The following is a 27205-nucleotide window of genomic DNA, read 5'->3' on the forward strand; positions in this document are numbered from 1 at the left end:
TCATAGGTTTTGAGTATCCTGCCTCTTTCTCCCTGTCTGTCTTCTTATTTCCTCATCTATCGGTTCATGTGTTATATTTCTTCCACTTCTCTGTATGTCCCTCACCCTCTAGACGAAGCAGTAGAGACAATAGTCGAAGCAGAAATGGTGTGAATGGCTGTTTAAATGGAGCTGCTGAGACAGGACTGTGATCTAATGATCTAATCAGCGACTCTCAGGTTCCTCTACGTCTTGCAGTTTGTACCTCAGATTACACATTTTGACTGGACTTTTGAAAATTAGAGAAAAGTCTGAGTTTGAAGCCTGGACCTTAACAAGATGTCTCTCTTTCTGTTGGTTAAATTAGGTTGTTTTGGTTGTTGTGGTAACTGTATTGTATTTGAATTGGGAAACTGCAAGTAGGACAGTGAAGGCTGTGTGTGTGTGTGTGTGTGTGTGTGTGTGTGTGTGTGTGTGTGTCTCGGCTCACACAGTCTTCGCCCCCAGGAGGCAGCTATATTTCTGCTGTGTCTGCTGTGTCACGCTTCGGAAACTGATATCGTCTGTAAACACCGGCTCTTTCCATGAATTCGACCGAACGTGTGAACGCAGGTGAAGAGGTGACTGTGAGCCTTGTTGTTGTCGGTTTCACCGGATGAATTCACTTCTGTCACAGAGAGGAGGTGCAGACGAGCAGGAGGAGGCAGGTTCAAGGAGGATTTTCAAGGCTCGAGACAGCTGAGGCGCGAAGGTGCCGAGGTGGAGGAGCGGCAGATAATGCAGCTGCTCCAGGTTCAGACTGAGCTGCTGGGGTCGCCTCACTGAGCTCGGCGGCAGCTGCTCTCGCTCTGCTCGAAGAGTCGGCTTTTAATAAAATGTTTTGGAGCCGAGGGATCAGCTTGACGTCGACGCGACTGAATCCACGAACTTTGTTGACATCAGAATAAAGCATTTAACCATCAGCTTCATATGCAAATGTCATGCATCACTGAACAAAACTGCAAAAAACGACTTGTCTTTTACCTCTGTACCTAACACTCTATTACTGATGATGATATACAAATAATGCAGTTAAAGGGATAGTTCACCAATTTTTGAAGCATGTCATATTTTTGATTTAATCCCTAAGTGGTATTAGCCCCATGTCATTGTTTAGATATCCCCATATTTAAGCTTTACAGCAGTTTTACAAGTGTTGTTTAAAAGTGCAAATGCACATAAATTACAGAGAGTTCAAACACAATATTTTTGCTCAAATTACAGTTTATAATTCTTCTGAGGCTATCATACAATGTGGTGCTGGGCTAAATAAATATAATGTAAGAGATCATCATTCAAAATGAACACCCTTTTTTTTATTAAAACTTACTAAAAAGGATTGTTGTGTTCAAATCCAGTGACCTAGGTGAACTGTGGCTTTATATTCGAGTCGTTCTTTCCTCGTTATTCACAGCTTTTAATGGAGGTGATGCATAAATAAAAATTCAGCTCATTCTACTCTCTTTGCTCCTATTGTGTGTCACTCCAGATTAAAAAAAAAAAAGTCTCATAAATGCCTAAAATGAAAGTGAATGTGTTTTGTGTTTGTGTGATCCAGTATGGACGGTCGGACAGCTACCGCGTGGCCACCACGCAGGACAAGGATGAGAAGGAGTCGCCCAAGAAGAAGGGAGGCAAGGATCTCGATGACCTGAAGAAGGAAGTTCCTCTGGTACGTACGCTGCTTCCCGCTTCCTGTGACTTTACTGACGTTTCCTGCGTGGAGCAAGACGCCCGGGTCAAACACTGTGGTGTCAAATAAATCTCAGTGTCTGCCTCAGCCTGCTGGAGCAGACGGGTGGGGTTCAGCACACAGGACAGCACAAGCGCCCAAAAATCATATTCTGAAGTTTCTGTGATTGCCAACATACACGACACCATCTGAGTCATCCTGATGGCGTGATGCATTCGGTGCAGATTTAACTAGTAGGTAAACATAAATACAAAGGCTTGTTTACGAGTGCTGCTTGACTCTGATGTCTGGTGCTGTTTAGCAGAGTCTCCACAAACGCTGCAAGTTACAAAGCAAGTTTTTGACAGATTTTCACTCTATTAGGTAACGGAATGAGGAAAAGGAGATTTTGAAAATATTTTTAAATCAAAAGTAAAACATGGTTGGTGTCACAGTAGGGATGTCACAAGAACCGATAGTTTGGCACCAAGTCAATGCCAGTAGTCCAAAAACACGATGGCACCCATTTTTTTTTTTTTTTGCAAATTTGCAAAACAAAATATTATGCATAATATTATGCATTAGCCTGTTTATTATTTCCATATTTCTCTCATGTCTCTGCTGGATACTGCAGTTGAAATTCTGTGCAATCTAAAAAGTGGTTATTTAAGCACAGTTGACTTTTTGTTTGTTTTAAATACCTGAAGACTTGTTCAACAGATTTTAACAAAGGAGTGTATGTTGAAGTAAAGGGGATTTTTTCTTTTTCTTTTTTTTTTAACATGGTATCAAAACAGGGATTGGCAATCAGAGAAGAGAAGGTCACAGAAATTAAAGAGAAAGCCCATATTTAATGTACAGAATTTCAAGAGGAGGAGAAAGTATACCGTGGCGTTCCTCCTGAACTTTTATCCAGCTGTAATGTAATCTCTGTGTTTGCAGTGGAGAGAGCAGAGATGTGGTGTTGTGCAGCAGCTGCTGTACAGTAGCTATTTCGTTTTAGATAACAGGCCAGATAAATTTAATCCTGTTGCTGAAGGATTTCCCCCTGTTTGTGGGGGAGAAAGTCAATCTGGCAGAATAGCCCTTTATTACAAAACTGAGCCGGGTCAGACAGAAGCATCTACTCACATGTCTATGTTGGGGGAAAAAAAACAAAGAAAAACAACTGAATTTCATGATGGAATATGTCTAAACTAGGAGTTTTTTGTCTCTGAGAATAGATTATCATTAGAGTATAATTAAATAAAAAAAAAAAAAAAGATTGAAATGTCATTTGAGTTGCACAGGTTTTTAGGATTTATCCATCTTTTCTTCTCTTTAGACGGAACACAAGATGTCCGTTGAGGAAGTTTGCCGGAAATACAACACTGATATCGTCCAGGTGAGTTTTTCAACCGACTCTTGCAGCACTTTTACTCCACCACCGAGCTCCACAGGTGGATGTTCCCCTGCTGATGAAATTCACAGCCTAAGACACCTGTTGATATCTCAATTAGTGCATATATAACCCAAATTATATATCTAACCCATTTCTTCTCTTCTCTCCCTCCAGGGTTTGACCAATGCCAAGGCAGCAGAGTACCTGGCGCGGGACGGCCCCAACGCCCTCACCCCGCCCCCCACCACCCCGGAGTGGGTGAAGTTCTGCCGCCAGCTGTTCGGCGGTTTCTCCATCCTCCTGTGGACTGGCGCCATCCTCTGCTTCCTGGCCTACGCCATCCAGGCCGCCACGGAGGACGAGCCGGCCGGGGATAACGTAAGTGGAGGGGGTGAAGGGATGGATGGATGAATAGAGAGGTAGATGTGGCTTTAAATGTTGCAGAGAAAGATGTTTTTATGTTTGAAGTTGTAGAATGAGCCTTCACTGTCAGGAAAACAACAGAAACAGCATGAAAAGCACAAGCAACAACAATACAACACTCAACATAAGGTTTTTAAGTTTGTCCCACTGGCCCGCATTATAAATCACTAAACATCAAGGTTAGAGAATAATAACCGGTGATGGATTCAGTCGCTGATCCCTGATTTATGCACCCATTTTCCCTTCATAGATAGATAGATAGATAGACAGACAGACAGACAGACAGACAGACAGACAGACAGACAGCACTGCAAAAACGCAAAATCTTACCAAGATTATTTGTCTTATTTCAAGTCAAAAATGTCTTATTTCTTGTCAAAATATCTCATTACACTTAAAATAACACATGATCACCTCAGAAGTAAATTGTTTTTAGACAATTTTCAAGTGAAAATTCACTTGAAACAAGTGAAAATTTGCTTGTTTCATTGGCAAAATTTGCCAGTGGGAAAAGTGAAAATTCACTTGAAATAAGTGAAAATTAGCTAGAAACAAGAAACAAATTTTGCCAATGAAACAAGCAAATTTTCACTTGTTTCAAGCAAATTTTCATTTGGAACAAGAGACAGTTGTGTAAAAACAAGTTACTTCTGAGGTGATCATGTGTTATTTTAAGTGTAATGAGATATTTTGACTACTAATAAGACATTTTTGACTTGAAATAAGACAAATAATCTTGGTAAGATTTTGAGTTTTTGCAGTGCGACAGATTGGTGGGTAGGTTGGCATCCACATGGAAAGACAATCAGGGACTCAATATGGGCATAATTTCAGTTAAAAGCTTGTCAAGTTTTTGAAAGGCTAGAAATTTACAAAAATATGCTGAAAATGGATATTAGCACACAATATACTAATGTGGGGCGAACAAGACTCTGAGTCCTGTTGTCATTTGATTTGCCTGCTCTTCTGCTTTGTGACCTGAAAAGCTCAAATGAGATGTGTCTTGACAGCTCTTGGATTGCACACATTAACAAACAGTGACACGAAACGCTCTCACATCATCTAGAGCTCGTTGGAGGACTTTAGTGGCACTTAACACATGCAGCCAGTGGGTGAGATGTTCCTGCGACTGTTAATATAAAACAGGAGATCTTTGCATTATTAATGTGTGTGTTGGTGCATGGTGGGTCTGTACACAAAAATCCTGTCTGCCTCATATTCTCTGGTGTAGCGGATTTATTTGTGGGAGAAACTAAAGACATGGGAGACACTAGATAGTTGTTTGTACAGGGATTATCCACGGCACAATCTGAAGAATCTGTTTGACTCCTAAAATGATGAAAATTTAGGATGAAGCAGCACAAAAAAAGCCAAAAATCTAAGGGGACGTGCGTGAGAAGAGGGTGTTTTATTGTGTTGAATATAAATCTCTGCGGCTGCTTGAGCCGTCTTTCCTCCAGTAAATCAGCCAGCCTCCGGGAGCGATTTGTTGAGTCATGAGGGAAATACCCCGAAGAGACAGCGCTGTGCCAGTGACAGCGGTGTGTCAGCTGTTCTGCTGACTCATGCCAACCACACTCGTCTTTGGGCTGACAGATAACATCATGTCCATGTCCGTTTTGGGCCCATCACGAGCAGTGTGTCACTCCTGGTGGTAGTGATAGCGGGGTAAGAGGAGGACGTTCACGGGTCAGCAGTGTTTCATGTCAGGTCGGAGCGCAGAGAGGCGCCGGGGACTCGGCCGGGCTAAACGGCCGTGACCCAGACAGCAAGGAAAGACAAAGTGCCGGGCCGAGACCGCAGGGACGGACCGAGGGCCAAACACAGCAACAGAGGCAGAGACAAGTCGTCGTGAAGGGCGGGAGCAGCGTGACCGAGGCTGTATCGGGCTCACCACAGAGAGCCAGGTTTAGCTGACCTAGAAGGAACTTAGCAGCAGCGAGGAAGACAACAGAGAAGTGTTTCCAGCTTCGTCAGAGGTCGAGGGGACAGGATACAGACAGAGCTCCTCATCATGAGAAGATTACTAAGAGACAGGAACAAGGCTCTCTAGCTGGGCTGCCTTCTGCTCTGCTTGCCCTGCACTGGACACGACTTGGGGAAAGGCAAAATACGAAAAGACAAAAATCAATTCCCGTACAAAATCAAATGCCATGATATGTTTGATTTTGATCTTTGATGTCGATATCGTGACAGCACTGTAGGGAAATTCATAAAATATTTACGCACAAGAGAAAATTTTAATCAACAGTCATTAGTAATGTGGATATAATGACCAGTCATTTAGAGACAAATGACAGAACAGCTACATGTTGCATTTCTTTTCTGTAATACAGCGTTTAAATCCGCATCATGATAAATGCCACATCATGATTTTACACCATTAAAAAATCCCAGATGATATCTAGTCTCATATCACCGTGTCAATATTATATCAATAGGTTTTCCAGCCCTATATTTGACCACAGTATTGATCAAAACAGTGCTAGTGACAACATATATTTCCTTTTGTAGTCCTTCAGAGACGACAAAGTGACACTTGGCATGTGATGCAAAAACACCATTGAGAATTGTAGGACACACCTGTAGATGGTTTTAATACTGGTCTCTTCATCCATCTCAGCTCCCTGCAGCTTGAATAAAATACTGTAGGCCTCGTATACCTGCCTGAATGTGAATTTTTACCAGCAAGACAATGTTTAATATTTGGACACAGTCAAAAGCAGGTAAATGTAGAGTCAAAAGAGACACAAATTGCTGAGAAAATACTCCAGTCTGAAAGAGACAATATTCCCACTAAGCTGTTTACATGGCTAATGAAAATGAATATTCCACTAATATTCCTATCAACATGCAGCCGTGCAGATTCTGACTTGCTCGACTTTGCGAAGTTTGGTGCATATGCAAAAACCAGTTGATATCCAAGCCATTGGTAATTTTTAAAAGTAGGTGTGTTTCCCCCTCTGAGCAGAAATGTGTGGCTTTCTTTTGGAAACGCATCTCTACCCCAGCCTCACACACTGTTGGATAGTTGCTTTGTGTACAATTCACAGAGCTGACCGTAAACAGTAGGCCATGTGCTGTATACACACCCCTGTAACCCATAAAATATCAGCATATCCCAAATGTCTTAATCAGAAAACCCATGCTAAATGCGTAATCCAGAATATCCAAGTGGAATATGCTGTTTCCATGACCCAAATTTCGAATAATAGTGGGAAATTATTGTTCATGAACATGTCCTGAATGTAGAAAGCAAATCAAGGTGGGGCAGATCTATATATTAGTGTAGGTGAGGGACCAACGCAGACAGCTTGTACACAAATATTAAAGTGTCCAGGATGAGTGGACAACAGCCAGATTGATGGACAGACCAAACAGACTGAGAAAATAAGCATTTACTCCAGCAAACAGAAAAACCGAAGGCCGCCGTGTTAAATTTTTAAACAGGTCAGAGTGCAGACAGACAACAGCGGTCGGAGAGAAGGAGTAGAAGAAGCAGTCAGCGAGGGGAAGTGATGTGACAGATGTGTTAAACTCATAACTCAGAACAGACAGCCGACAGATGAACAAGTAGACAGTCTGCAGGATATAAATATATATATATGTATGTATGTATGTGTGTATATGTGTGTGTGTGTGTGTGTGTGTGTGTATAGACATGTATATAAAAAAAAAAGAAACAGAAAAAAAGAAAGGCTTGGAGATGATTTCTGGTGTTGCTAGAAATCATTTTTTAGAGGCATCAAATTCCTGAAATAGCTTGTTTATCGCTGTCTGCCCTCTAAAGCCCAGTGTTTCATGTCAAAATGTCTGTTTTAATTAGATGTCTTTTTCTAGGTTGCTCTCTCCCTTGCTGTCTGCGGCTCTCCAGCTGTCTATTCTTCCCCTCTGCAGCTCATATCCGGTGTATTTTTAGATAAAATGTGAAGTCACTCACTTAATTTGGTCTCTCTCCTCTCTCCTCTGTGTGTGTCTCTGTAGCTCTACCTGGGTATCGTGCTATCGGCTGTCGTCATCATCACCGGCTGCTTCTCCTACTTCCAGGAGGCCAAGAGCTCAAAGATCATGGAGTCCTTCAAGAACATGGTCCCTCAGGTACCCAGGCTTCCCCAAGCACACCGGCGTGTTATTTTTATTAGTAATATTACGATATAAGAAGGTTAGCAATTCATCACAAAACTATTGAAATTCTCTTTAGTGCACACAACACAACAAAAACACAAAGTCTATCCAGCACACACTCAAACAACTTAACTGTTTAAACACTAACACGTGAACAGACACTGGATGTGTATCAAGAATTTAACGGTTTCAGTGTTTAAATGTACATCAGAATAACAACACTCATTTACAGACAATTATGATAAAGACTAGAGGAAAAATCGTACAATACAATTTACTCTCCATGCAATATTTAAACTTCCCTGTATACTGCCTTTTACTTTTTATTTGGCATTTTATTTAATAGTGCTGTCGCTCTTACCATTTGTTTTATGTTGTGTGTACTTTTAAGTGCCAAACTCAGTTTTGGTGTAGACAAATGAGAATAAAATGAGAATAAACTTTCTTATGTCCTGTTGTCGAGAGTGAGGAATCAAGATGTGTCAATACTACCAATAATAATAATAAAATTAATAAAATTATACTATCAAAGTTTTGGTTTTGACTTGGTATTGATTCTTGTGACATATTGACTTATATATTTATGAGGTTACAGGTAATGTCAATAGCATTCTGAGCTCCCTGAAATGTAAGATACTGTAGGATTAAAGGAATATACCAAGGTTTTCTCCATTGTGGCTTGTACACTACAGTACACTAAGGGAGAGCAGGTGTCCATAAATACATCATCATTTATTTTTGTCCAGCGCTGACACAAATTCAGAGAGAGCGGGCAGCGGGTCCAGACACTGATGGTGTAAATCGGGTAACTTCTTGAAGTTGTAATTGAAAGTTAATTCAAACTGCTGTCTGCGTGTCATGTTTTTAGTCCCTTAATTATCCTTTTTGATGAGAAATTTGAGAAGTTTGAGATGCGAGATGAATCCCTCAGAGGTTTGACACCAAAGCCGTGTCACCTCAACGCTGCACCGACACTGCACGCCTTTAAATAGCACCTTCACAAGGTTTTTGTGTTATTTTTTGCCATTAAACGCTTAAAAGCCTCAACCTTCTAAAATAGCAGCCAGTCCCTCTCCCTCCTGTCTGTGCTCTTTCATCAAATGCGGCTTTATGTTAAAAGTTAGTTGTCATAATTCTTCTGCTGAAAATAATTCTCTCTCTGTCTCTCTCCGCGTGTTTGCAGCAAGCTCTGGTGATCCGTGAGGGGGAGAAGATGCAGATCAACGCTGAGGAGGTTGTGGCAGGAGATTTGGTGGAGGTGAAGGGAGGAGACAGGATCCCCGCCGACCTCCGCATCATCTCCTCCCACGGCTGCAAGGTGCACCACGCACACACAGACACACGGCTCTAATTATAAAACAAGAGGCTGCAGGATTTCCACTCATTTTCACTCTTTTTAACGCAAGTTTTAACGCATTTGAATGTGTTGCACTGATGAAAGTGCACGAGTCGCAGCCCCCTGCCCTGGATAAATAAAGGTTAAAAAATAACAAAACCCAGTAAGCATTTGACAGATGGAGATGCGCAGGAGGCGGCAAAGTTCAGCCCCTTATCTTAACATGATGTGCAAACAAGCAAGTGCAAACATTGTTACAGTCAGATAACATGGTGCTGAAAAAAAATTATATTAAAACGGCGCAGGAAAGTGTTCTACCGACATCAGAAAGACAGTAAGGCTCAGAGTTTAAAAAACGATACAGGATGCCGATACAGGATATACGGTGCACACACACAGACATAATTAAGCTTGAACACAGAAAACACACACACACAATCTGTCTCTGTCTTTCTCTCTCTCTCTCTCACACACACACACACACACACACACACACACACACACTCATTAATCAAACCGTTGCCTCCTCTTGCACCCAGGTGGACAACTCCTCCCTGACCGGCGAATCAGAGCCCCAGACCAGGTCACCTGACTGCACCCATGACAACCCCCTGGAGACCCGCAACATCGCCTTCTTCTCCACCAACTGTGTCGAAGGTGAGGCTCACATCAGCGCCGCCATCCTCATCATCATCCTCTTTCTTCATCTCAGTGTCTTCATCGTCATTTTCATCTCCTGTAGCCTCTTCGTCACATTCTGGTTTTTCCATCTTATCATCATTCCAGTCTCACAGTAATTCACATATTTTTTACAGTTTCACTTACAGTTTTGTCCGTTTCTGTTATTTCATTTTTCTCCTTGTTTTTTCTATTCCTGTGTTGCCAAAATATGTGCTGCTGGGTAATTGTAAAGGAGCAGTACTACAGTTAGTGGACTGGTCTTGACCATACCTCCTGACAGTGCACCAGCCGCACATCTTAAAGAAATGTGAGGGTAATTCTCCCCTTTTTTGAGAGTTAATAGGTCTCAGAAGAATTTCTCACTTGGTTCAGATGAGACGAATCAGTCTTTATTTGCTTGCAACACGGGACAAATGCACAACAGCAAGTAGCATGCAGAGAAAAAGTGTTTTCAGTTTTTTTTCCCTGTATGTCTGTGCCTGTATGTCTTTTTTAATTAAAGGTGTATAAGATTATGATCACACACAACAGGCAATCACTTGAGATACATATATAATTCAATAATCAGTTCATATACTAGGGGTTTACATTCGTAATGTGTAAATAATAATACTAAGTGTGTTTTGGAAACTGTTAAACATGCTGTTGCTTCCTTTCCGGGGTATTCTAATTTGGGGTTTTTCATTAGTTTGTATTTTTAAGTATTCACTTCGTATTTGAGTTTCAGTTTAGTTTTACCTAAAGTTTTTATTTTGTTTCAGTGCTTTTTTAGGTATCGTGATAGTATGTGTTACATGCTGGAAGTTGATATAGTGTAATATAGTGTTTTTAACATATTGAAGCTGTATTTTTCAATATATGCTTCATCAATTTTAAAGGTGGGTCTGCATAAGCAAAAAAAAACAAAAAAAAAAAACACTAACAACCTGGCACCTGCTTATTTTATTGTAGTTGCTTTTACAAGTAGTTTAACTTCAGTTTTAGTTGTTTTGCACATTCTTATTGATTTTTTTTGTATTTAGTTTGCATTAATAACCTTGTTTTACTATCACAATATGTGCTATAGTGCAAAGTGCTGCAGTGTTTAATATCAGTTTTTCCTTAGTGATTTATATATATAAAAAAAAGCAGAAATGTGTTTTTTCTTCTTCTTTTGGGCCAAAATGGTTTCCATGGCAACGTGTCATTCGCCATTTTAACAAGCACTCAGCACCTCCTGCTTTTTCATCCTCCACTTCCTCCTTTCACCGTCTCTCCGCTCTCATCTCCTCTCCGTTTGTTCTTTTCTGCATAATCTGTGTCAATATTTATGTCGATATTTCTGTTTCTCGCCGCTCGCCATCTTGTGTCAATATTAGTCCTTGTGTGTGTGTGTGTGTGTGTGTGTGAGTTCAGCGTCGTGCATCCGTGTGTGTGTGTTTGTGTTGTTCCAGTTCAGTGCTCAGATCGTCTTGCAAACAGAAACTCTCTGCTTTAGCTTTTACCCTGATGCTGAGAGACGGAGAGGAAGAGGAGAAGGACCAGACAGTGACATCACACATACTTACCATGGCAGTGTTAATCAAAGCTGGACTACACACACACTCAGTGGCCACTTTATTAGGTCCACCTGTACCATCTAATACAATCCAATCCAACTGTTGTGCTATGACGTTTACTTTTCTGCTGCTTATAATGCTCAGCTTTTCTTTGTGTCACAGTAGTAGAGGTGTTCATTCACTTCTATATTTGGCACTGAGCCCATAGTTAGTGCTGCTGTTGTACTGCACTGCATTTTATTGAGAGGTGTTTCCACTATTCTGTCCCCCTCATGTTTATATATCGAGGAGGACAAAAAATTGGAAACACCTCTCTTTATAATGTAGTCCAGTACAAGACCTCTGCAAACTACAACTTCAGTAATAAACACAGAATTAAATTTACACATTCTCCACAGAAACTGAACATTATAAACTTTGTTAAAAGGTAGAATTTATGGCAGAGCTGCTGCATTGAACTGCATTAGACTGTACAGGTGGACCTGATAACACTGAGTATATTCTCCTCCATCAGTTCTGACGCTTTTTGCCCCCAAGAACACTGCAGTGCAGCTGAAGGAGCAGTCACATTAGAAATATTCAAATGATTGTAAAACTTCAAAAGCCAAACAGGATCTGAGGCGTTTTGTGTTAAATGGCTGAATTTTAACCCGCTAGTATGAAAAGTTACAAGTGACTGATGCATTTCAGCTCCAGTGAGCCTTGGTCAGAATTCCCTTTGGATCTGTACTACTACTACTACTACTACTACTACTACTACTACTGCTGCTGCTGCTACTACTACTAATACTGCTACTGCTGCTATTACTACTACTACTACTACTACTATTACAACTACTACTACTGCTGCTGCTGCTGCTACTGCTGCTACTACTACTACGAATAATGATGATAATAATAATAATTGAATAGCACTCATCAAAAGAGCATTGCAAGACTCAGCTGCAAAATAATAAAGTGCAGGCTAATTGTCATGTTAATTTTTAATGTTGTCAGTCTGATGCAAGTTATAAATTAATGCTTTTCTGAAAATATAATTGAAATTTGTTTGTTAATATTAGTGTCTGATTGCCCTGTCATGATGAAGAATTGGAGGCCATTGATTGCTCACATTTTTATCTGCTGCGACAGCTCGGCCTCAAACCGCTGCTCTGTGGTGCTGAGAAAAGGACGGTGCATGGCGCCCTCCTGTGGACAAATTGTTTCACTGCACTAGAATTACAAGACTCAAGTCTTGTGCCGGCCATCAACCCAGCCGCCCTCCCTCAGTCATGCCCGTTTAACTATTTAGTTTCTCTCTGAAATAGGTTCGTGTAGGGATGCAAAGGGATGTGATTTTTCAATACCTCTTCTTTCTTCTCCCCCTTTCTCTCTTTCTGTCTCTCTGCAGGAACGGCACGTGGCATCGTGGTATGCACCGGCGATCGTACGGTCATGGGCCGCATCGCCACCCTCACCTCGGGCCTGGAGACCGGCAAGGTATCAGATCTATGCCTGCGCACACCATCATCATCATGTTACATCGTCAAAGCACAGTTAAAGGCATCAGAAAACACAGAAATATGTTGCTGAGATGTTTTAGGTGTTACCTCCATATACAGGTGCCTATGTTAAAATGCTGCTGTGTTGGGTGATAAATCAAATTTTCTGTTTTTCTAGGGTTAAAAACCAAAAGTAGATGAATGTCATTGTTATTTTTCACTGAGTTAAACTAGTTGGGTAGATGGAGTAGCACTGAAAGAAAATACACACAGTTTCTTTATGTGTAGAGTAACCTTAAATTTTAAAATGTTAATTAAAACTGTGAGGATACAAGATGAAACTCAGCTTGTGCCACAACCTTCGTCCACAACCTTCGTCTTCCTCCACCTCCCAGACACCCATCGCCAAGGAGATCGAGCACTTCATCCACCTGATCACGGGCGTGGCCGTCTTCCTGGGTGTCACCTTCTTCATCCTGTCCATCATCCTGGGCTACACCTGGCTGGAGGCCGTCATCTTCCTCATTGGCATCATCGTCGCCAACGTGCCCGAGGGACTGCTGGCCACCGTCACTGTGAGTAGGCGGAGGAGGGGGAAGCATACAAGTGTGTGTGTGTGTGTGTGTGGAGTGTGTGTGTGTGGGTGAATACATGGTTGGTGCTTATGTCTTTGGCCTGTTTCTCTGGAAAAATTACAGTGCAGCATTCTGGTGTGCGTGTGTGCGTGTGTGCGTGTGTGTGTGCGTGTGTGTGATTTCTTTCTATTTGTTTCCCAGTAGGGATCATTTGTGCCTTAATTACTTCTCCAACACATGACATTCTGTACAAATTTGGGTCAAAAAAGTATTTTCAAGTCATTCCTGTTGTCAAACGAGTGATCTAATGAACTGAAAAAAATCTGTTTAAAGGTTTTGTCCTATTTATCCTTAAGCCACAATTTAATAAAAAAAATTAACAGATTTTTGGAGCACTGTGGGTGTTTCTGTCTCATGAACACTAGAGGGTGCTGTTTACATCCACAGGGCACTCCACCACACATTATTTAAAGGATAGGTTTGTTATTTGTAAAGTCAAGCTGGATTGAAATGTTGATTCCTATCATTTATAATCGTACAATAACATTTTAATACATGCTGGGTTGAAAAACACTGAACATAACCTTTAACATTAGATGATTTATGTTTTTTTCAGCCTATTTAGTGTGTGATTTGCTGCATTAGACAGAACAACGTGGGCCAGAAAATGAAAGAAAAACATGTTGCTGTATTGCTGCTGATTGCATTCAATTAAGATTGAATGCAATCTTAATTCTAAATTGGTTAATCTCACCGGTCTGACACTCAGATTACACTACAGCTGAGAAGTACTTGCAACTGCTGTTTGACCCGAGTTTGATTGTGTACGTTGTGTATGTGTGTGTCTGTCCGACTCTGTGCTGTGAAGTGTTTGGCCTCATGGTTTCTGTCGGTGTGTTTCTTTCGTGTTTCTGTCTCCCTGCTTCCTGTTTTTGTGCTCGTGTTGTGTTTTTTTGTTTGTTGTTTGTTTGTTTGTCTTTGTTTTTTAATCTGTGTGGTTTGATATCTCTGTGCATCTCGATTTGTATCCTTGTATTTCTTCGCTTTAACGTTTCTCTGTCAGTTTCTCTTTCTTTCTGTGGTGTAAATGTTGTATTGTACCTGTTTCTCTCTCTCTCTCTCTCTCTCTCTCTGTCTCTCCCAGGGCCGTCCATGTCTTTGTGTTTCTCTCTCTCTCTCTCTCTCCCCCTCTGTGTTTGTCTCTCTCTCTTTTCCAGGCCAGTCGCAGTGCCTGGGTCATTCAGTGAGATCGCTGTTGTCTGCAATGACAACGGCTAGATAATGTAATGACACTAGGCTAGTGGCTAGTTGGCACCATGAATCGAATCTGGCCTCCGCCGCTTTGCTAGCTCTGTTTGGCCCGTAGGTCTTGCCGTACTTGGCATGATGACATGAAACACTGCAGCTCTGCTTCACCGCTTCACTCTTTTATGCCTCTTTGCATCGCTCCTCAGGCTGCGTTTCTTTTGGTTTGTCTGTTTGTTTGTTTCCAGTAGCTTCTTGATTCTAGTGCATTTTGGGGTAGAGGGGCATCGACAGTTTCTTGTTTGTGGGGAGCAGGATGGACATCTCCAGGTTTGGGGGCGTGGCTTGGTACAGTGTTGTGTCACTGGATAGAGTTAGTTTGCCACCTGGAGTTGTGCATCTCTGCTTTTACTATCCAGGCTCGATACTAATATTCTTCTTCTTTCTGTTTCTCCTCTGCTTCCCTGTCTGTCCTTTCAACAACTTTACTTTAATTCTGTCTTTCCTGAAATCGACATCTCCTTCTCTGCATGTCTTTCCCTCTCGCCTCTCCATAATTCATCCCTCCTCTACCATCCTTTGTGTCCTTGTCTCTCTCTCTGTCTCTCTCTGTCTCTTGTATCTCTCAGGTATGTCTGACGCTGACCGCCAAGCGAATGGCTCGCAAGAACTGCCTGGTGAAGAACCTGGAGGCCGTGGAGACGCTGGGCTCCACCTCCACCATCTGCTCCGACAAGACCGGCACTCTGACCCAGAACAGGATGACAGTGGCCCACATGTGGTTCGACAACCAGATCCACGAGGCCGACACCACCGAGGACCAGTCCGGTGAGAGAGGGGCTTGGTCTCGAACACACAATATTTTTAGGAGCCACATTGCAGGGAATTACATATGCCTTATACTTAAAGGGCAATTTTGCTACAAGACTGTGGTTGTGTACAAGGAATACGTTTTGAAAATGGATTCTTTATCATGTTGAGGGATCATACACTCTGCATGAAAAGACAGCAAGCCAATTTGAACAATTTGACTTTGGTTCTCTCTGCTGGCATTAATCTCTGGCCCGGAATCTGAAATTACCTCCCGCCGAGCACCAAATGCCAGTAAATGTGTCTTTGCCAGATAAATCAATAAGCATGACCTGTCTCACTGGTTGGTAACATTTGAGATGATGACATTTGATTATCTCAGTTGTGCACAGGCTTTGGTTTTTGTCTCATCTCGAAATTTGTCCCTCAAACCACCGTACTCTTTAATGTGAGCCAGTCGGCTGTGAGCCAGTAGGCTGCTCTACACAAAGCCCTGTGATGAAATGTTAATGTCGCACACTGTCAGTGCTGCTGGCGTTTGGTCCTCGTATTTGGAACGGTGTATCTTGATCTCTCTCCAGGTGCCTCCTTTGACAAGAGCTCTGTGACCTGGGTGTCCTTGGCCCGCATCGCCGCCCTCTGCAACCGCGCCGTCTTCAAGGCCGGCCAGGAGTCTTTGCCCATCCTGAAGCGCGACGTGGCCGGCGACGCCTCCGAGTCGGCCCTGCTGAAGTGTATCGAGCTGTCCTGCGGCTCTGTCAAGGCCATGAGGGACAAGAACAAGAAGGTGGCCGAGATCCCCTTCAACTCAACCAACAAGTACCAGGTCAGTATCCTGCACCCGCATGAGCCAGTGGAAAAGGAGTTAATGCAGAGCCACACACAATCACACATATCTGCACATCTGCCTTTATTAACACACCAGAGTTTGACCAAAAGGCCAAAATGTTCCACAAAAATAAAAACATTCAGTGTTTCCTCCACATTTTTATAATTTGCAGGATGGAAGAGCATAACTATATGCCTTTACACAGCCAATTTATTTAAGTTTTTGTTTGATTTATGCTGCTTACTTTATGTTTGCTTTCTTTATTGTTATGTTTGCTTGTTTATTTACTTTTGTGGGTTACATGACTTTAATCCTTATTAAAATGAGATTTCTTCTATAAGCCGCAATTTTTTCATTTCACCTGCATGTCTTCCTTCTTCTCTGTTGTGTTTCTACTGCTTTGTTTTTTATATGGGCGAATAAATCCCCCAAAAAATGAAAAAATCAATCAAAGGTATATAGAGTTACTCAAACCAAATTTTGTTCCCCGCAGCTCTCAGTTCACGAAACCGAGGAGGAAAACGACAACCGCTACCTGCTGGTGATGAAGGGAGCCCCAGAGAGGATCCTGGACCGCTGCTCCACCATCATGCTGCAGGGCAAAGAGCAGCCCATGGACGACGAGATGAAGGAGGCTTTCCAGAACGCCTACCTGGAGCTGGGAGGACTGGGAGAGAGAGTGCTGGGTGAGGAGGGAGGCACAGGAATAGATAAGGAGTAGAGAGTGAAAGGAGAGGTTATAGGTTGCAGGTCAAGCTATCACATGTGCAATGCAGGAAAACCCGTCTCTAACATCCATCCTCCTCCTTCTTCTTCTTCTTCGTCTCCCTCCAGGTTTCTGCCACCTGTACCTGCCAGAGGACAAGTTCCCCAAGGGCTTTGCCTTCGACACGGATGACGTCAACTTCCAGACAGACAACCTTTGCTTCGTGGGCCTCATGTCCATGATCGACCCTCCCCGTGCCGCCGTGCCCGACGCTGTGGGCAAATGCCGCTCTGCTGGCATCAAGGTGGGCGCCTTTCAAGTCTGACATTTAGAGAGCTGGAGCTGAATGTGAGGGTGGATTAAAACTGTGGAGAAGTTCACAAGCAAAAAAAAAAAAAAAATGAAATAAAAATCAGATTGCTAAAACCTCTTTTTTCATGACAGAGATATTAATTTGAAATTGATAAATATTTCAGCAAATTTTTGGTCTTTCATCAATGATGAGCATCCTAACCACCAGCATCTTTCAAGTTTTCTTTCCTCTGAGATTCTGTTCAGTAACGTTTGGTTGTATAAACCAGTGTTGCCAGAAATCTGTCAAAATATATATACAGAGGCACATCACACAGTAAAACAGTGCAGCAATAAATCTCACAAAGTCAAATCACACTAGGTCCACTGCAGAGCCACATGCACACTTTGATTTTACAACAATACTGTTGATCAAAGAGATTATTTCAGATTTCAGATTATTTCTAGCCAAAACCAACTATTTCTACTGCAGGTAATATGCCATGATGGACATATTGGTTTTCATAAAAAAAAAAAATAATAATAATTGAAAGTAAAATGTATTACTATTTTTTTTTTTTTATTATTTTATTCTCTTTCTTCCCTTTCTTTATCCACATCATGATCCTTTTGTGCTTCTTTTGAATCCTCTTCCTCTTCCTCTTGGCATCTAGGTTATCATGGTGACCGGCGATCACCCAATCACAGCCAAGGCCATCGCCAAGGGCGTGGGCATCATCTCCGAGGGCAACGAGACGGTGGAGGACATCGCTGCCCGCCTCAACATCCCCGTCAGCCAGGTCAACCCCAGGTATGAAACGAAACACATGGTGAACATGAGCCAGTCCGCACAACCAGATACACACACACACAACCTCACTTTCATTCCTTAAATAATTCATTCGCAGAAGCAGAAACTGTCAAAGTGCAAAATATAATCGACAAACAGCTGAACTCTCCTAGAAAATGAAATCCAACTCACATCTCTGCGTCAGTAGAGTTGTAGGATTTCTTAGATCTACCGTGTGGGCAGGTATGTAGAGTAGTTTTGTTTTGCGGCACGAAACTGATTTCTCTCCACTGTTTGTATTTTGTAGGGATGCCAAGGCCTGTGTGATCCACGGCACAGACCTGAAGGACCTCAGTCAGGAGCAGATGGACGACATTTTGAGGAACCACACGGAGATCGTCTTCGCCAGAACCTCGCCACAGCAGAAACTCATCATCGTGGAGGGCTGCCAGCGACAGGTACACACACAAGGACACACACACACACAAGGACACACAAGCAAATAGGCAAGTGCAAATAATGTGCACTATGATTCTTCTCCTCCAAAACGCCCTGCAATAATGAATGTTGTGTGGCTGTATGTGGTATATAGCCACATAAAGGTGCGCACAAATTTGCATATAGCACATAAAATTCATTTTAAATAAATTAAAATACAGAAATTTACTCTTCCAGAGACGTCTTGTCTTCCTCAATCTGATATTTCGGTGCATGTTAGGGCTCTTCAAGGGCAGTTTTATCAAACGGTGAAATTTGCATTGCATATTTGCAAATAAACCCTCACTTTATACCACCAAAATTTGAAATCCTGCCCTAATGCATGAAACTGGCAGCAGGCCTAACAGAGGAGAATGGTGCTGCTTTCCCCCTCTGTCTCCAGTCAGTCCCATTTTCCACCCACTGACTGTTGATTATATTTTATCATATTGCTTGTGGTATGGGCAGCATTTTCTTCTGCTGTTGGCTGCGTCCTCTGCTGCTTCAGGCTGTGCTCTCTTCTCCATTTTTCTTGCCCACAATGCACTGGAAAGAATCACTCTGCCATTTGCCCCCACAAATCACCTATCATTGGCCCACGGGGGACAATAGTCGCATTCATGTGTGAATATTTTATAATTCAGGGAATAAAGGGTGACCAGGGTGAAATGGACAAAAGGGTGCTCCTCGTTGCCAGGGGCATTTTTCCCCCTCATTTCTAATTACATAGCCATTTTATGAACTTCCAAGGGAATTTATGCCCTGAGGTCTTGTTAATTTCTGATTCTCTTACACCACATTCATAATCATACATACAAGGGCTGACAGATATGGCAAAGAAAAATTTTAGTTTTCACAGAAAAACCTATTAAATTGACAATAATGTGGTCTTTGTTGGGGTCTGTACCAAACAAATATGTTTTCTATGATCTGGAAAGTACAGTTTGTAGGACAGGGCGTCTCTGTAGCACCATAACACTTTATTTACAACAATATTGTGTCAGACATTTTACCTGTATCAAAAAATTGCAGCTCCTTAGATGTGGATATTGCACTTGGCCATACTGCAATTTCAATAATTTTTCAGCTCTAATACGTTCTATGTAGGGATGTATTAATAATGAGTGTTTGTTTCAGAGTGAGATTTTACCCAAGATTAATATTTGATACCAAAAGCCCTGAGTAACATATCAGAAATTAAAACAAAATTCAGTTTTTGTACACTTGTCTCGCAGAAGCTTGTGTTTCCGAAATGGTGGGAAAAAAAGGATTTCATATTATTCATTTTGTCTAGAGACACCAAACTAAAGATTCACTGTTCAGTCACTGTAATGGATCAGTCAGTACTTTCGAACTTGGTTTCAGTATCAGCCATGAAAACGTGCTTTTGGTGCTTTTTATGTGTGCAAACGTGTGTTTTCACTCCCAAACATTCTAGGGCAAACACAATATAGGAAGAGTAAACTCAGTCTAGAAATTAATTCCCTCCCTCGTATCTCGTCTCTCTCCCGCTCCTTATGTCGATCTCTCCTCCTGTCAGGGTGCCATCGTGGCGGTGACAGGTGATGGTGTGAACGACTCTCCCGCTCTGAAGAAGGCCGACATTGGTGTTGCCATGGGAATCTCCGGCTCCGACGTGTCCAAACAGGCCGCCGACATGATCCTGCTGGACGACAACTTTGCCTCCATCGTCACTGGAGTCGAGGAAGGTGAGAGATGGAAGCAGAGATGGAGATGACATCTTTCTCTCTAATATCACGAGTGGAAGACAGCAGGACTGAGGCATAGAGGGAGAGAGGGGTGGTTTTTAGCATTATGCCCAAAATCTATGGCCCCTTTGTGTCAGGGCAAAAAGTGGAAGAAGTGGAGGAGAGATATACCTCATGTTTTTACCCTCCCACCTTCCTCCTTACAGGCCGTCTGATCTTCGACAACCTGAAGAAGTCCATCGCCTACACCCTGACCAGCAACATCCCCGAGATCACCCCCTTCCTGTTCTTCATCATGGTCAACATCCCGCTGCCCCTCGGCACCATCACCATCCTCTGCATCGACCTGGGAACTGACATGGTGAGAGAGACACTGAGGCGGTTTCCACGCCTACAGTGTTTTTACCAGAGGTCTGCAATGTGTCACAACTGGCAGTGTATTGCTCTCAACCAGTTCCTGTTTTTCCTACACACACAGTAGCATGTTTCCATTAGTATTTAACATTTATGTGCCATATTGTCTATGTGAGCACTGCCTGCAGTAAAGGTCTGTAGAGGCCGGCTCTGGTCACCAGCTCTGTTGACCCCACCAAAGCAGAATCAGTAACGGAAAAGTCTGTTTTCCATTTTGACACATTGAAATGTAAACAGATCTGAGTGAATGCAGTCTATCAGTTTAAGTTGACTCTGTTATGCACAGTTTGAGGACCACATTTTGCGAAAGTGCCCTTACACACACAACACACACAAACAGAGAGCACACAGAGTCCACATGCGCTCACATAAACACACAGACCTCATGTGTTCACATGAAATCAGCCATTAAAAAAGCTGAGGCTTATAGATGTGTGAGGTCACCACTCTGATCACTGGTGTTCATACACACACACGGTTGGTTTGAGTCTGCACGTAATGCTCATGCATGCATGCTCACCAGCGATCAACATATCTATACAAATATGTAATATATGCAGTGTACCTCTGTCTCAGGCAGGTACCCAGGTGGCAAAACACACACACACAGTAATGCATGATAGATATGAAAGGACCACAAACAGACACACATGGTGCATGTTACAGTGAAAGGGTAATGAGGACAATGAAGCAGAAATAGTTATTGTTGCTGCACATTCAAAAGATGAATATGAGACAGATGTACAGAGTAAGTAGGGCTGGATGGTAAATCAATTAAATCAGTTATTTCAGATTTATATTTTAAATCAATGCAAGAAACGGCTGAATCATAAAATAAAGATTTTGTCTCTGTATGTTATTACATTATAAAAGCAGCAGAGTATTGTTTCAAACAAGCCGAACAATTCACTTGTCTACACAGAACGTGCACGCCTACAAATGCGTGCACAAATCACCAGTAACATTATCAGGCTTGCAGAGATTACCATGAGTTAGTAGCTGCAGCTCTTAGTGAAAAACTAGATTAAAATCCTAACTTGTGAAGAAAATCAGGATGTTATTTTTTGGCCATATCACCCAGCTGTAGGAGTCAGCGTGCTGAAGGCATGTTATTTCTCTTGTGGGGTTTTTGCAGGCAAGAATAAGCACTGGGACAAATCAGTGTGAAACAGAATTTAAATTGTGTAAAGTGAATCCATACAGTGGGTAATTCATTTTCTAGTCCTTTGTTTGCACAGGAGATTGCACTTAGCTGAAAAAAACCTCTCTCTCTCTCTCTCTCTCTCTCTCTGTCAGGTGCCAGCCATCTCTCTGGCCTATGAAGCAGCAGAGAGTGACATCATGAAGCGCCAGCCGAGAAACCCACTGAGGGACAAACTGGTCAACGAAAGGCTCATCAGCATCGCCTATGGACAGATTGGTACGTCACGTGTTCATGTTATCAAACCAGAGCATTTTAACATCGCTAAATAATAGACGTTAGTATGAATCACCCACTCAGGATGATGTTTAAACTCAGTCGGTGAATGCTGTCTGTCTGTGGCTGCAGGTATGATCCAGGCGCTGGGCGGCTTCTTCTCCTACTTTGTCATTTTGGCTGAAAATGGTTTCCTGCCATCTCTGCTGGTCGGCATCAGGCTCAACTGGGACGATCGCTCCAACAACGACCTGGAGGACAGCTACGGACAGCAATGGGTACCACTGACCTGCTATCATAGAGCTGTCTTCCTGTTTCAGTCCCTGTTTACATGCATGGAACAACCGAGTGTCCTTTGGCTATATTCCTTAAAGGATAAATCCACCCAAAAACACTTTAACACTGTCAAACGCAATGATAATGGCGATGTGCGTCACATTTATTATCCTATTTTGTGATTTGGTGGTGTATTTGTTTTACTGCTATAGACAGAAGACAGGATGCTGTCAGAGCCTCACAATACAGGAGTAAGACAGGCATCTTAACCTGGTTTCTTGAGTGAGGAAGACTGTGCATGTAAACGTGGTCAATAAGTCACCTGACAGACAGAGAGCAGTAATGTATGTGACAGAGCAATAACTTCACATCAGTTTACAGGAGAATATTTGTTTAAAGTAATTAAATTGCACCTGACAAAGAGGATGTATAGTGTTACAATACTAGTCCCTATGTCTGTCATGGAATTGAATTAAAATTTATTGCAGTAAAGCCCTCGAGGTTCGGCTTTGCAGTGATTATGAATATGACAGTGAGGCTAAATGTATGTGGAGCTTGTGTCAAACAAACACTAAAGAACATGTTTGGCTCAGTTCAGTTCAATTTAGTGTCATTTTACTATGAAAGCATGTCATAACATCTATTTGCCATTCCCTCTGGAGAATGCACCCCAGTGCAAAATATAATCTGACAAGACAGAGGATACAAGATACCAAATACAAAACGCTGTGATGGGACAGGACAGTGCAAATAAAAAGTACATGAATATATGTAATTCATAAACATAAATAAGAAAGCTAGAGGCAATAGTTATAGCAATAGTTACGTCCTCCTCTTCTTCTCCTCTCTTTGTATTATCTCTTTTCATTTGTTACTTTTTACTTTTACTTTTTACTTATCTTTGTCTTCTCATTTATGTTTCTGTTTTCATCTCTTTTCCACTGTTTCACATCATGCTCTCTACTCTGATCTGTAGGCTCATGTATATTTTCAAATGATATTTTTCGATTACTTTTTGTGTTTCTGCCTCTCACTTTCTCTGTGGTTGCCTGTTTTACCCCTCATTTTCTTATTTTCTGTATATTTTTTACATAAATGCAGGTTTTTGCTTCTCAAATCCACATTGCATCTGGAAGTCACACCTTTCCTCTCTCTCTTTCCCCCCCCACAGACCTACGAGCAGCGTAAAATTGTGGAGTTCACCTGCCACACGGCCTTCTTCGTCAGTATTGTAGTGGTGCAGTGGGCAGACGTCATCATCTGCAAGACCAGGCGCAACTCTGTGTTCCAGCAGGGCATGAAGTGAGTCCAAAACACGCCGCAAAAATGTGTTGATCCAGACAAGTGGTTCCATTGTAGAGTCAGTGAAAGAAAGGGCGATAACTTTAACCTTGTTTTCCGGTGCAGCTTCACTCATTTCACGAATTCAGCTCTGCCAACTTTAAGCTATCTCTGTGTCCAACTCTGAATTTGTGCCTGCACATTCTTAAAAGCATCTTCTTTTTGCTCCCCTTCATCTTTTCTGGGTCTTTCCTGGTCTGTCTTCTCCCTGTGGAGCACTATTTGGCAGGCAACATTTATAGGCCAGGCACACAGACCCACATACAGCAACACTCTAACATTCTTCTTCTGTCCTCAAATTCTGCCTGTAGGGAGAAAACCTTGAAACTGCTTTCCAGTCCTAAAGTAGATTTTGACCTGATGTAGTCCATTTTCCATGGTGGAGCACAACAGAGTGTGATTGATCCTTACAAGCATAAAAAAATGTGTCCATGTATAAATAAATTGACTGAATTCAGCACAGCCACACATGAGACCACTGCAGACTCCTAACATTAATCTGAAAGCAGCTTTGGAAATGTTTGAACTGATTTCAGGAGTAGACTGCAACGAATATCATCTAAGCTTTTATAAACAGTATGATTATAATATGACTGTAATATGACTGTTAAATACCTAAATTCATCACATTCAACCTGTTTGAGCTGCTAATTAGTCACCACAGTGTGTAGTAAATACATGTGCAGACCTTTTTCATATTGAGCAAATGTTTAAGTCGGCAGTCATACTTGATTCAATCATCCTCAGTCCAAAAGAGTTTGGATTCAAAAGCATTAAATAGATGATAATAGACTCCACATATTTCTGTAAGCAGTGTCTGTAGTAGTGGAAGTGCATCCTGTGTATCCCTGAAGGATATTTCTCTCTTCAGTGACCTTATTTTCCGTCTCCTCGCTGTCCTCATGTTCCTGACTCCCTCCCTCTTCCTGTCTGCTTTCATCTCTCTGCCTCCCTGTCTTGTATGTATTTTCTGTAACTGTGTATTTTTTTTTTACTCTCACAGGAATAAGATTCTCATCTTTGGCCTGTTTGAGGAAACAGCTCTGGCTGCCTTCCTCTCCTACTGCCCTGGCATGGACGTGGCGCTACGGATGTACCCGCTCAAGTGAGTGCTGTACCATCACACACCGTGTTGTTTTTGTTCTTTATGAAGTGGTGAATTAGAAAAGCGGACTGGAAACGGTGAAATTTCAGTTTTCTCAGTGTATTGCAAACGCATTTTTAGGTTCTCTTCAAGTGGAACATTTCACTAATGGCAAATGTATTTATAAAGCACATTTAAATACAGGTATAGCTGAGCAAAGAGCAAACATCAACATGAGAAATAAACACAACATGGAAAACATAGACAATATAGCAGCCAATCAGATCAGGAGGGCTGGAACTCTAGTTTATGAAAGTATATTGTGAGTCAACAGAGTGAGCAGATCTGATCGAGAAAGACAGGTGGCTCCACGGTGTAGGGGCCGTCATGTGGCCGCAGGTATTTTTAGCAGCTGCCAGCGGCCGCATCACTGACTGGGTGTGGCCACAAGTGCAACATGCCTGAGGGTCTCAGCCCCTAGAGGGCAGTGCAGCAAAACTTTCCTCTGACAAATGCAGAGTGAGGAACAGCCAGCAGTCAGACGACCTGAGGGACCTGGAGGTCGAGCTGGGGCTTCAGAGGTCTGAGATACAGGAGGGGAGCAGACCATTCAGGGCTTTAAAAACAAACAGCAAGACCTTAAAAGCTCACTGGCAGCCGCTGAAGGCAGGCAGGTAGAAGACTAAAGTGGTCCCTCTTTCTGGAAACAGTCAGAGGCCAGGCCATGGGATTTTGCCCCCCAGCTGCAGGCAGGACAAGGGCAATTAGCAATATGGAGGAATTACAGTAATCAAGCTGTGAAGAGATGAAAGCATGGATTTTTCTTTTCTAAATCACTCAAAGAGAGGAAATGTCTTATATTGGGAAATAGTCTGAAGTTGAAAGACGCTGGATTTTACTGCTGCCTTTACCTGGTTGTCAAATTTAAAGGCAGAGTCAAAGATCACAAGGATCTTAGCGTCAGGCTTCAGGTAGTAGACTTTGGATTTGCTCTCATTCAGTTGGTGAAAATTCTGGGTGAAAATGTCCTCAAGGCAATCTCCCAGGCAGCTTAGATGGAGCCCTACAGGCAGCATGTAGCTGAGGAAGCCAAATGGTTTGGTTTGATGGCCCAAGAACTCCAAAATGGCTCTACACATCCTGACATGTAAAATATGTATCATCACAACATCTCAGAAATGTTGCTGATGTGGTTGCAAGGTTTTAACAACATTCATAAGGGCATTTCTTTATATTTGTGTTTACATGAAAGCATGAAATATGCTGACCACCACTGACACTGAAAACATGTTGCTCCATACTAATGCATTTTTGAAAGTCTGCTGCCATTTTTCTCAAGGATTTGTCTTCCTGCTTTCAGGAAGATAGTTGAAATGCACATAGTTTACATTTCTTTTTTTTTTTTTTTGCAACATTTCAAAAGTTTGCATGGAAAATCATTTGACAGAGTTGAACTGGAACAAAGCTGGAGATCAGGCTCTTGAAATACCAAATGAGACCTAAAACAAGAGGAACAAAGCAGGACATGATGCAAAAGCCTGTACGTGAAGAAGTTCTGTTCAGCATGTCGCCCAAATCCTTATCGCTCCGGTGTTTAGAGAAAGAAATGAGACAGATGACGGTTGAATTTCCTGCAGGCTTCTCATCCCTCCATGTTCTCTCCATCTGTTTTCTCTCTCTCTCTCACTCTCTCCCTCTCTCTCTCAGGCCCAGCTGGTGGTTCTGTGCGTTCCCGTACAGTTTCCTCATCTTTGTTTACGATGAGATCCGAAAACTCATCCTGCGCCGGAACCCCGGAGGTAAGACCACACACACACACACACACACACACACACACACACACACACACACACACACCATGTTTTTCTAAATCTGGACTGCAGCCTGTTACTGATCTAGCAAAATATGCCTAGTTTTTAGTCTAAAAACGGTTCTGTTACCATGTAATTGTATAAATAGTGGAAAGCAAACCCGCCTGAATTCATTCTGCCCAGTTGTTTATTTGCAGAATAGGCTTGACCCATATTTTTAGTCTGACATAAATATGAATGACTGAAATCTGTACTTTGCATTATTGCAAGTAGCATCAAACATCATCATATTAGATTTTTCTTAACACCTCTTTTCTTTCTTTTTCCCTTTTTCCTTCTCTTTCTCTCCTTTCTTTCTTCCTCTCTCTGCAGGCTGGGTGGAAAAAGAGACATACTATTAAATTATCAAACCATTCTTTACTTCTCACCCCCTTTTCCTCCCCCGAACTCATCCCCCTCTTTTCTCTCTTTCTCTCTTTCTGTCTTTCCTCCCTCCATCCATCCTCCCTCCTCTCTCACACACTCAAACTGTTCAAGATAACTGTTTACTCCTCCTCCTCCTCCTACAACTTCCCCCTCTCCACTTCTCTTCCTCCTCTTCCTGCCCTTCATCCTCCCATGTTCATCTCCTAAAAAAAAACGAAACGCCAAGACGACGCGAGGACCAACGACAGAGGAGGAGAGGATGAAGGGGAGGGGGGTCGGTTTGTTCGTCTTCCCTGTCCTCTCCCTCCCTCTGTCCCCCATTTTTTTTTCTATCCAAAGACTACAGCAC

General features: G+C 42.3%; 1 protein-coding gene across 1 annotated transcript in view; it reads left to right on the forward strand.

Annotated features, from left to right (window-relative positions):
• The window catches only part of atp1a3a (ATPase Na+/K+ transporting subunit alpha 3a), a 40103-nt gene extending 13156 nt beyond the window's left edge, over nucleotides 1–26947 (forward strand). Inside the window, exons 2-23 of the mRNA XM_030063146.1 lie at nucleotides 1577–1690; nucleotides 3015–3074; nucleotides 3246–3449; nucleotides 7479–7592; nucleotides 8803–8937; nucleotides 9495–9612; nucleotides 12565–12653; nucleotides 13051–13230; nucleotides 15105–15303; nucleotides 15867–16111; nucleotides 16608–16800; nucleotides 16949–17124; nucleotides 17786–17922; nucleotides 18209–18359; nucleotides 19919–20087; nucleotides 20294–20448; nucleotides 21798–21921; nucleotides 22051–22196; nucleotides 23366–23496; nucleotides 24539–24640; nucleotides 26327–26418; nucleotides 26803–26947. Coding sequence (XP_029919006.1) covers nucleotides 1577–1690; nucleotides 3015–3074; nucleotides 3246–3449; nucleotides 7479–7592; nucleotides 8803–8937; nucleotides 9495–9612; nucleotides 12565–12653; nucleotides 13051–13230; nucleotides 15105–15303; nucleotides 15867–16111; nucleotides 16608–16800; nucleotides 16949–17124; nucleotides 17786–17922; nucleotides 18209–18359; nucleotides 19919–20087; nucleotides 20294–20448; nucleotides 21798–21921; nucleotides 22051–22196; nucleotides 23366–23496; nucleotides 24539–24640; nucleotides 26327–26418; nucleotides 26803–26831 — 3063 coding nt within the window. The 3' untranslated portion in view covers nucleotides 26832–26947. The remainder of the gene's footprint in view (nucleotides 1–1576; nucleotides 1691–3014; nucleotides 3075–3245; nucleotides 3450–7478; nucleotides 7593–8802; nucleotides 8938–9494; nucleotides 9613–12564; nucleotides 12654–13050; nucleotides 13231–15104; nucleotides 15304–15866; nucleotides 16112–16607; nucleotides 16801–16948; nucleotides 17125–17785; nucleotides 17923–18208; nucleotides 18360–19918; nucleotides 20088–20293; nucleotides 20449–21797; nucleotides 21922–22050; nucleotides 22197–23365; nucleotides 23497–24538; nucleotides 24641–26326; nucleotides 26419–26802) is intronic.
• The last annotated feature ends 258 nt before the right edge of the window (nucleotides 26948–27205 follow it).

This window comes from Myripristis murdjan, chromosome 11, assembly GCF_902150065.1.
Source record: "Myripristis murdjan chromosome 11, fMyrMur1.1, whole genome shotgun sequence".
Taxonomy (NCBI): domain Eukaryota; kingdom Metazoa; phylum Chordata; class Actinopteri; order Holocentriformes; family Holocentridae; genus Myripristis; species Myripristis murdjan.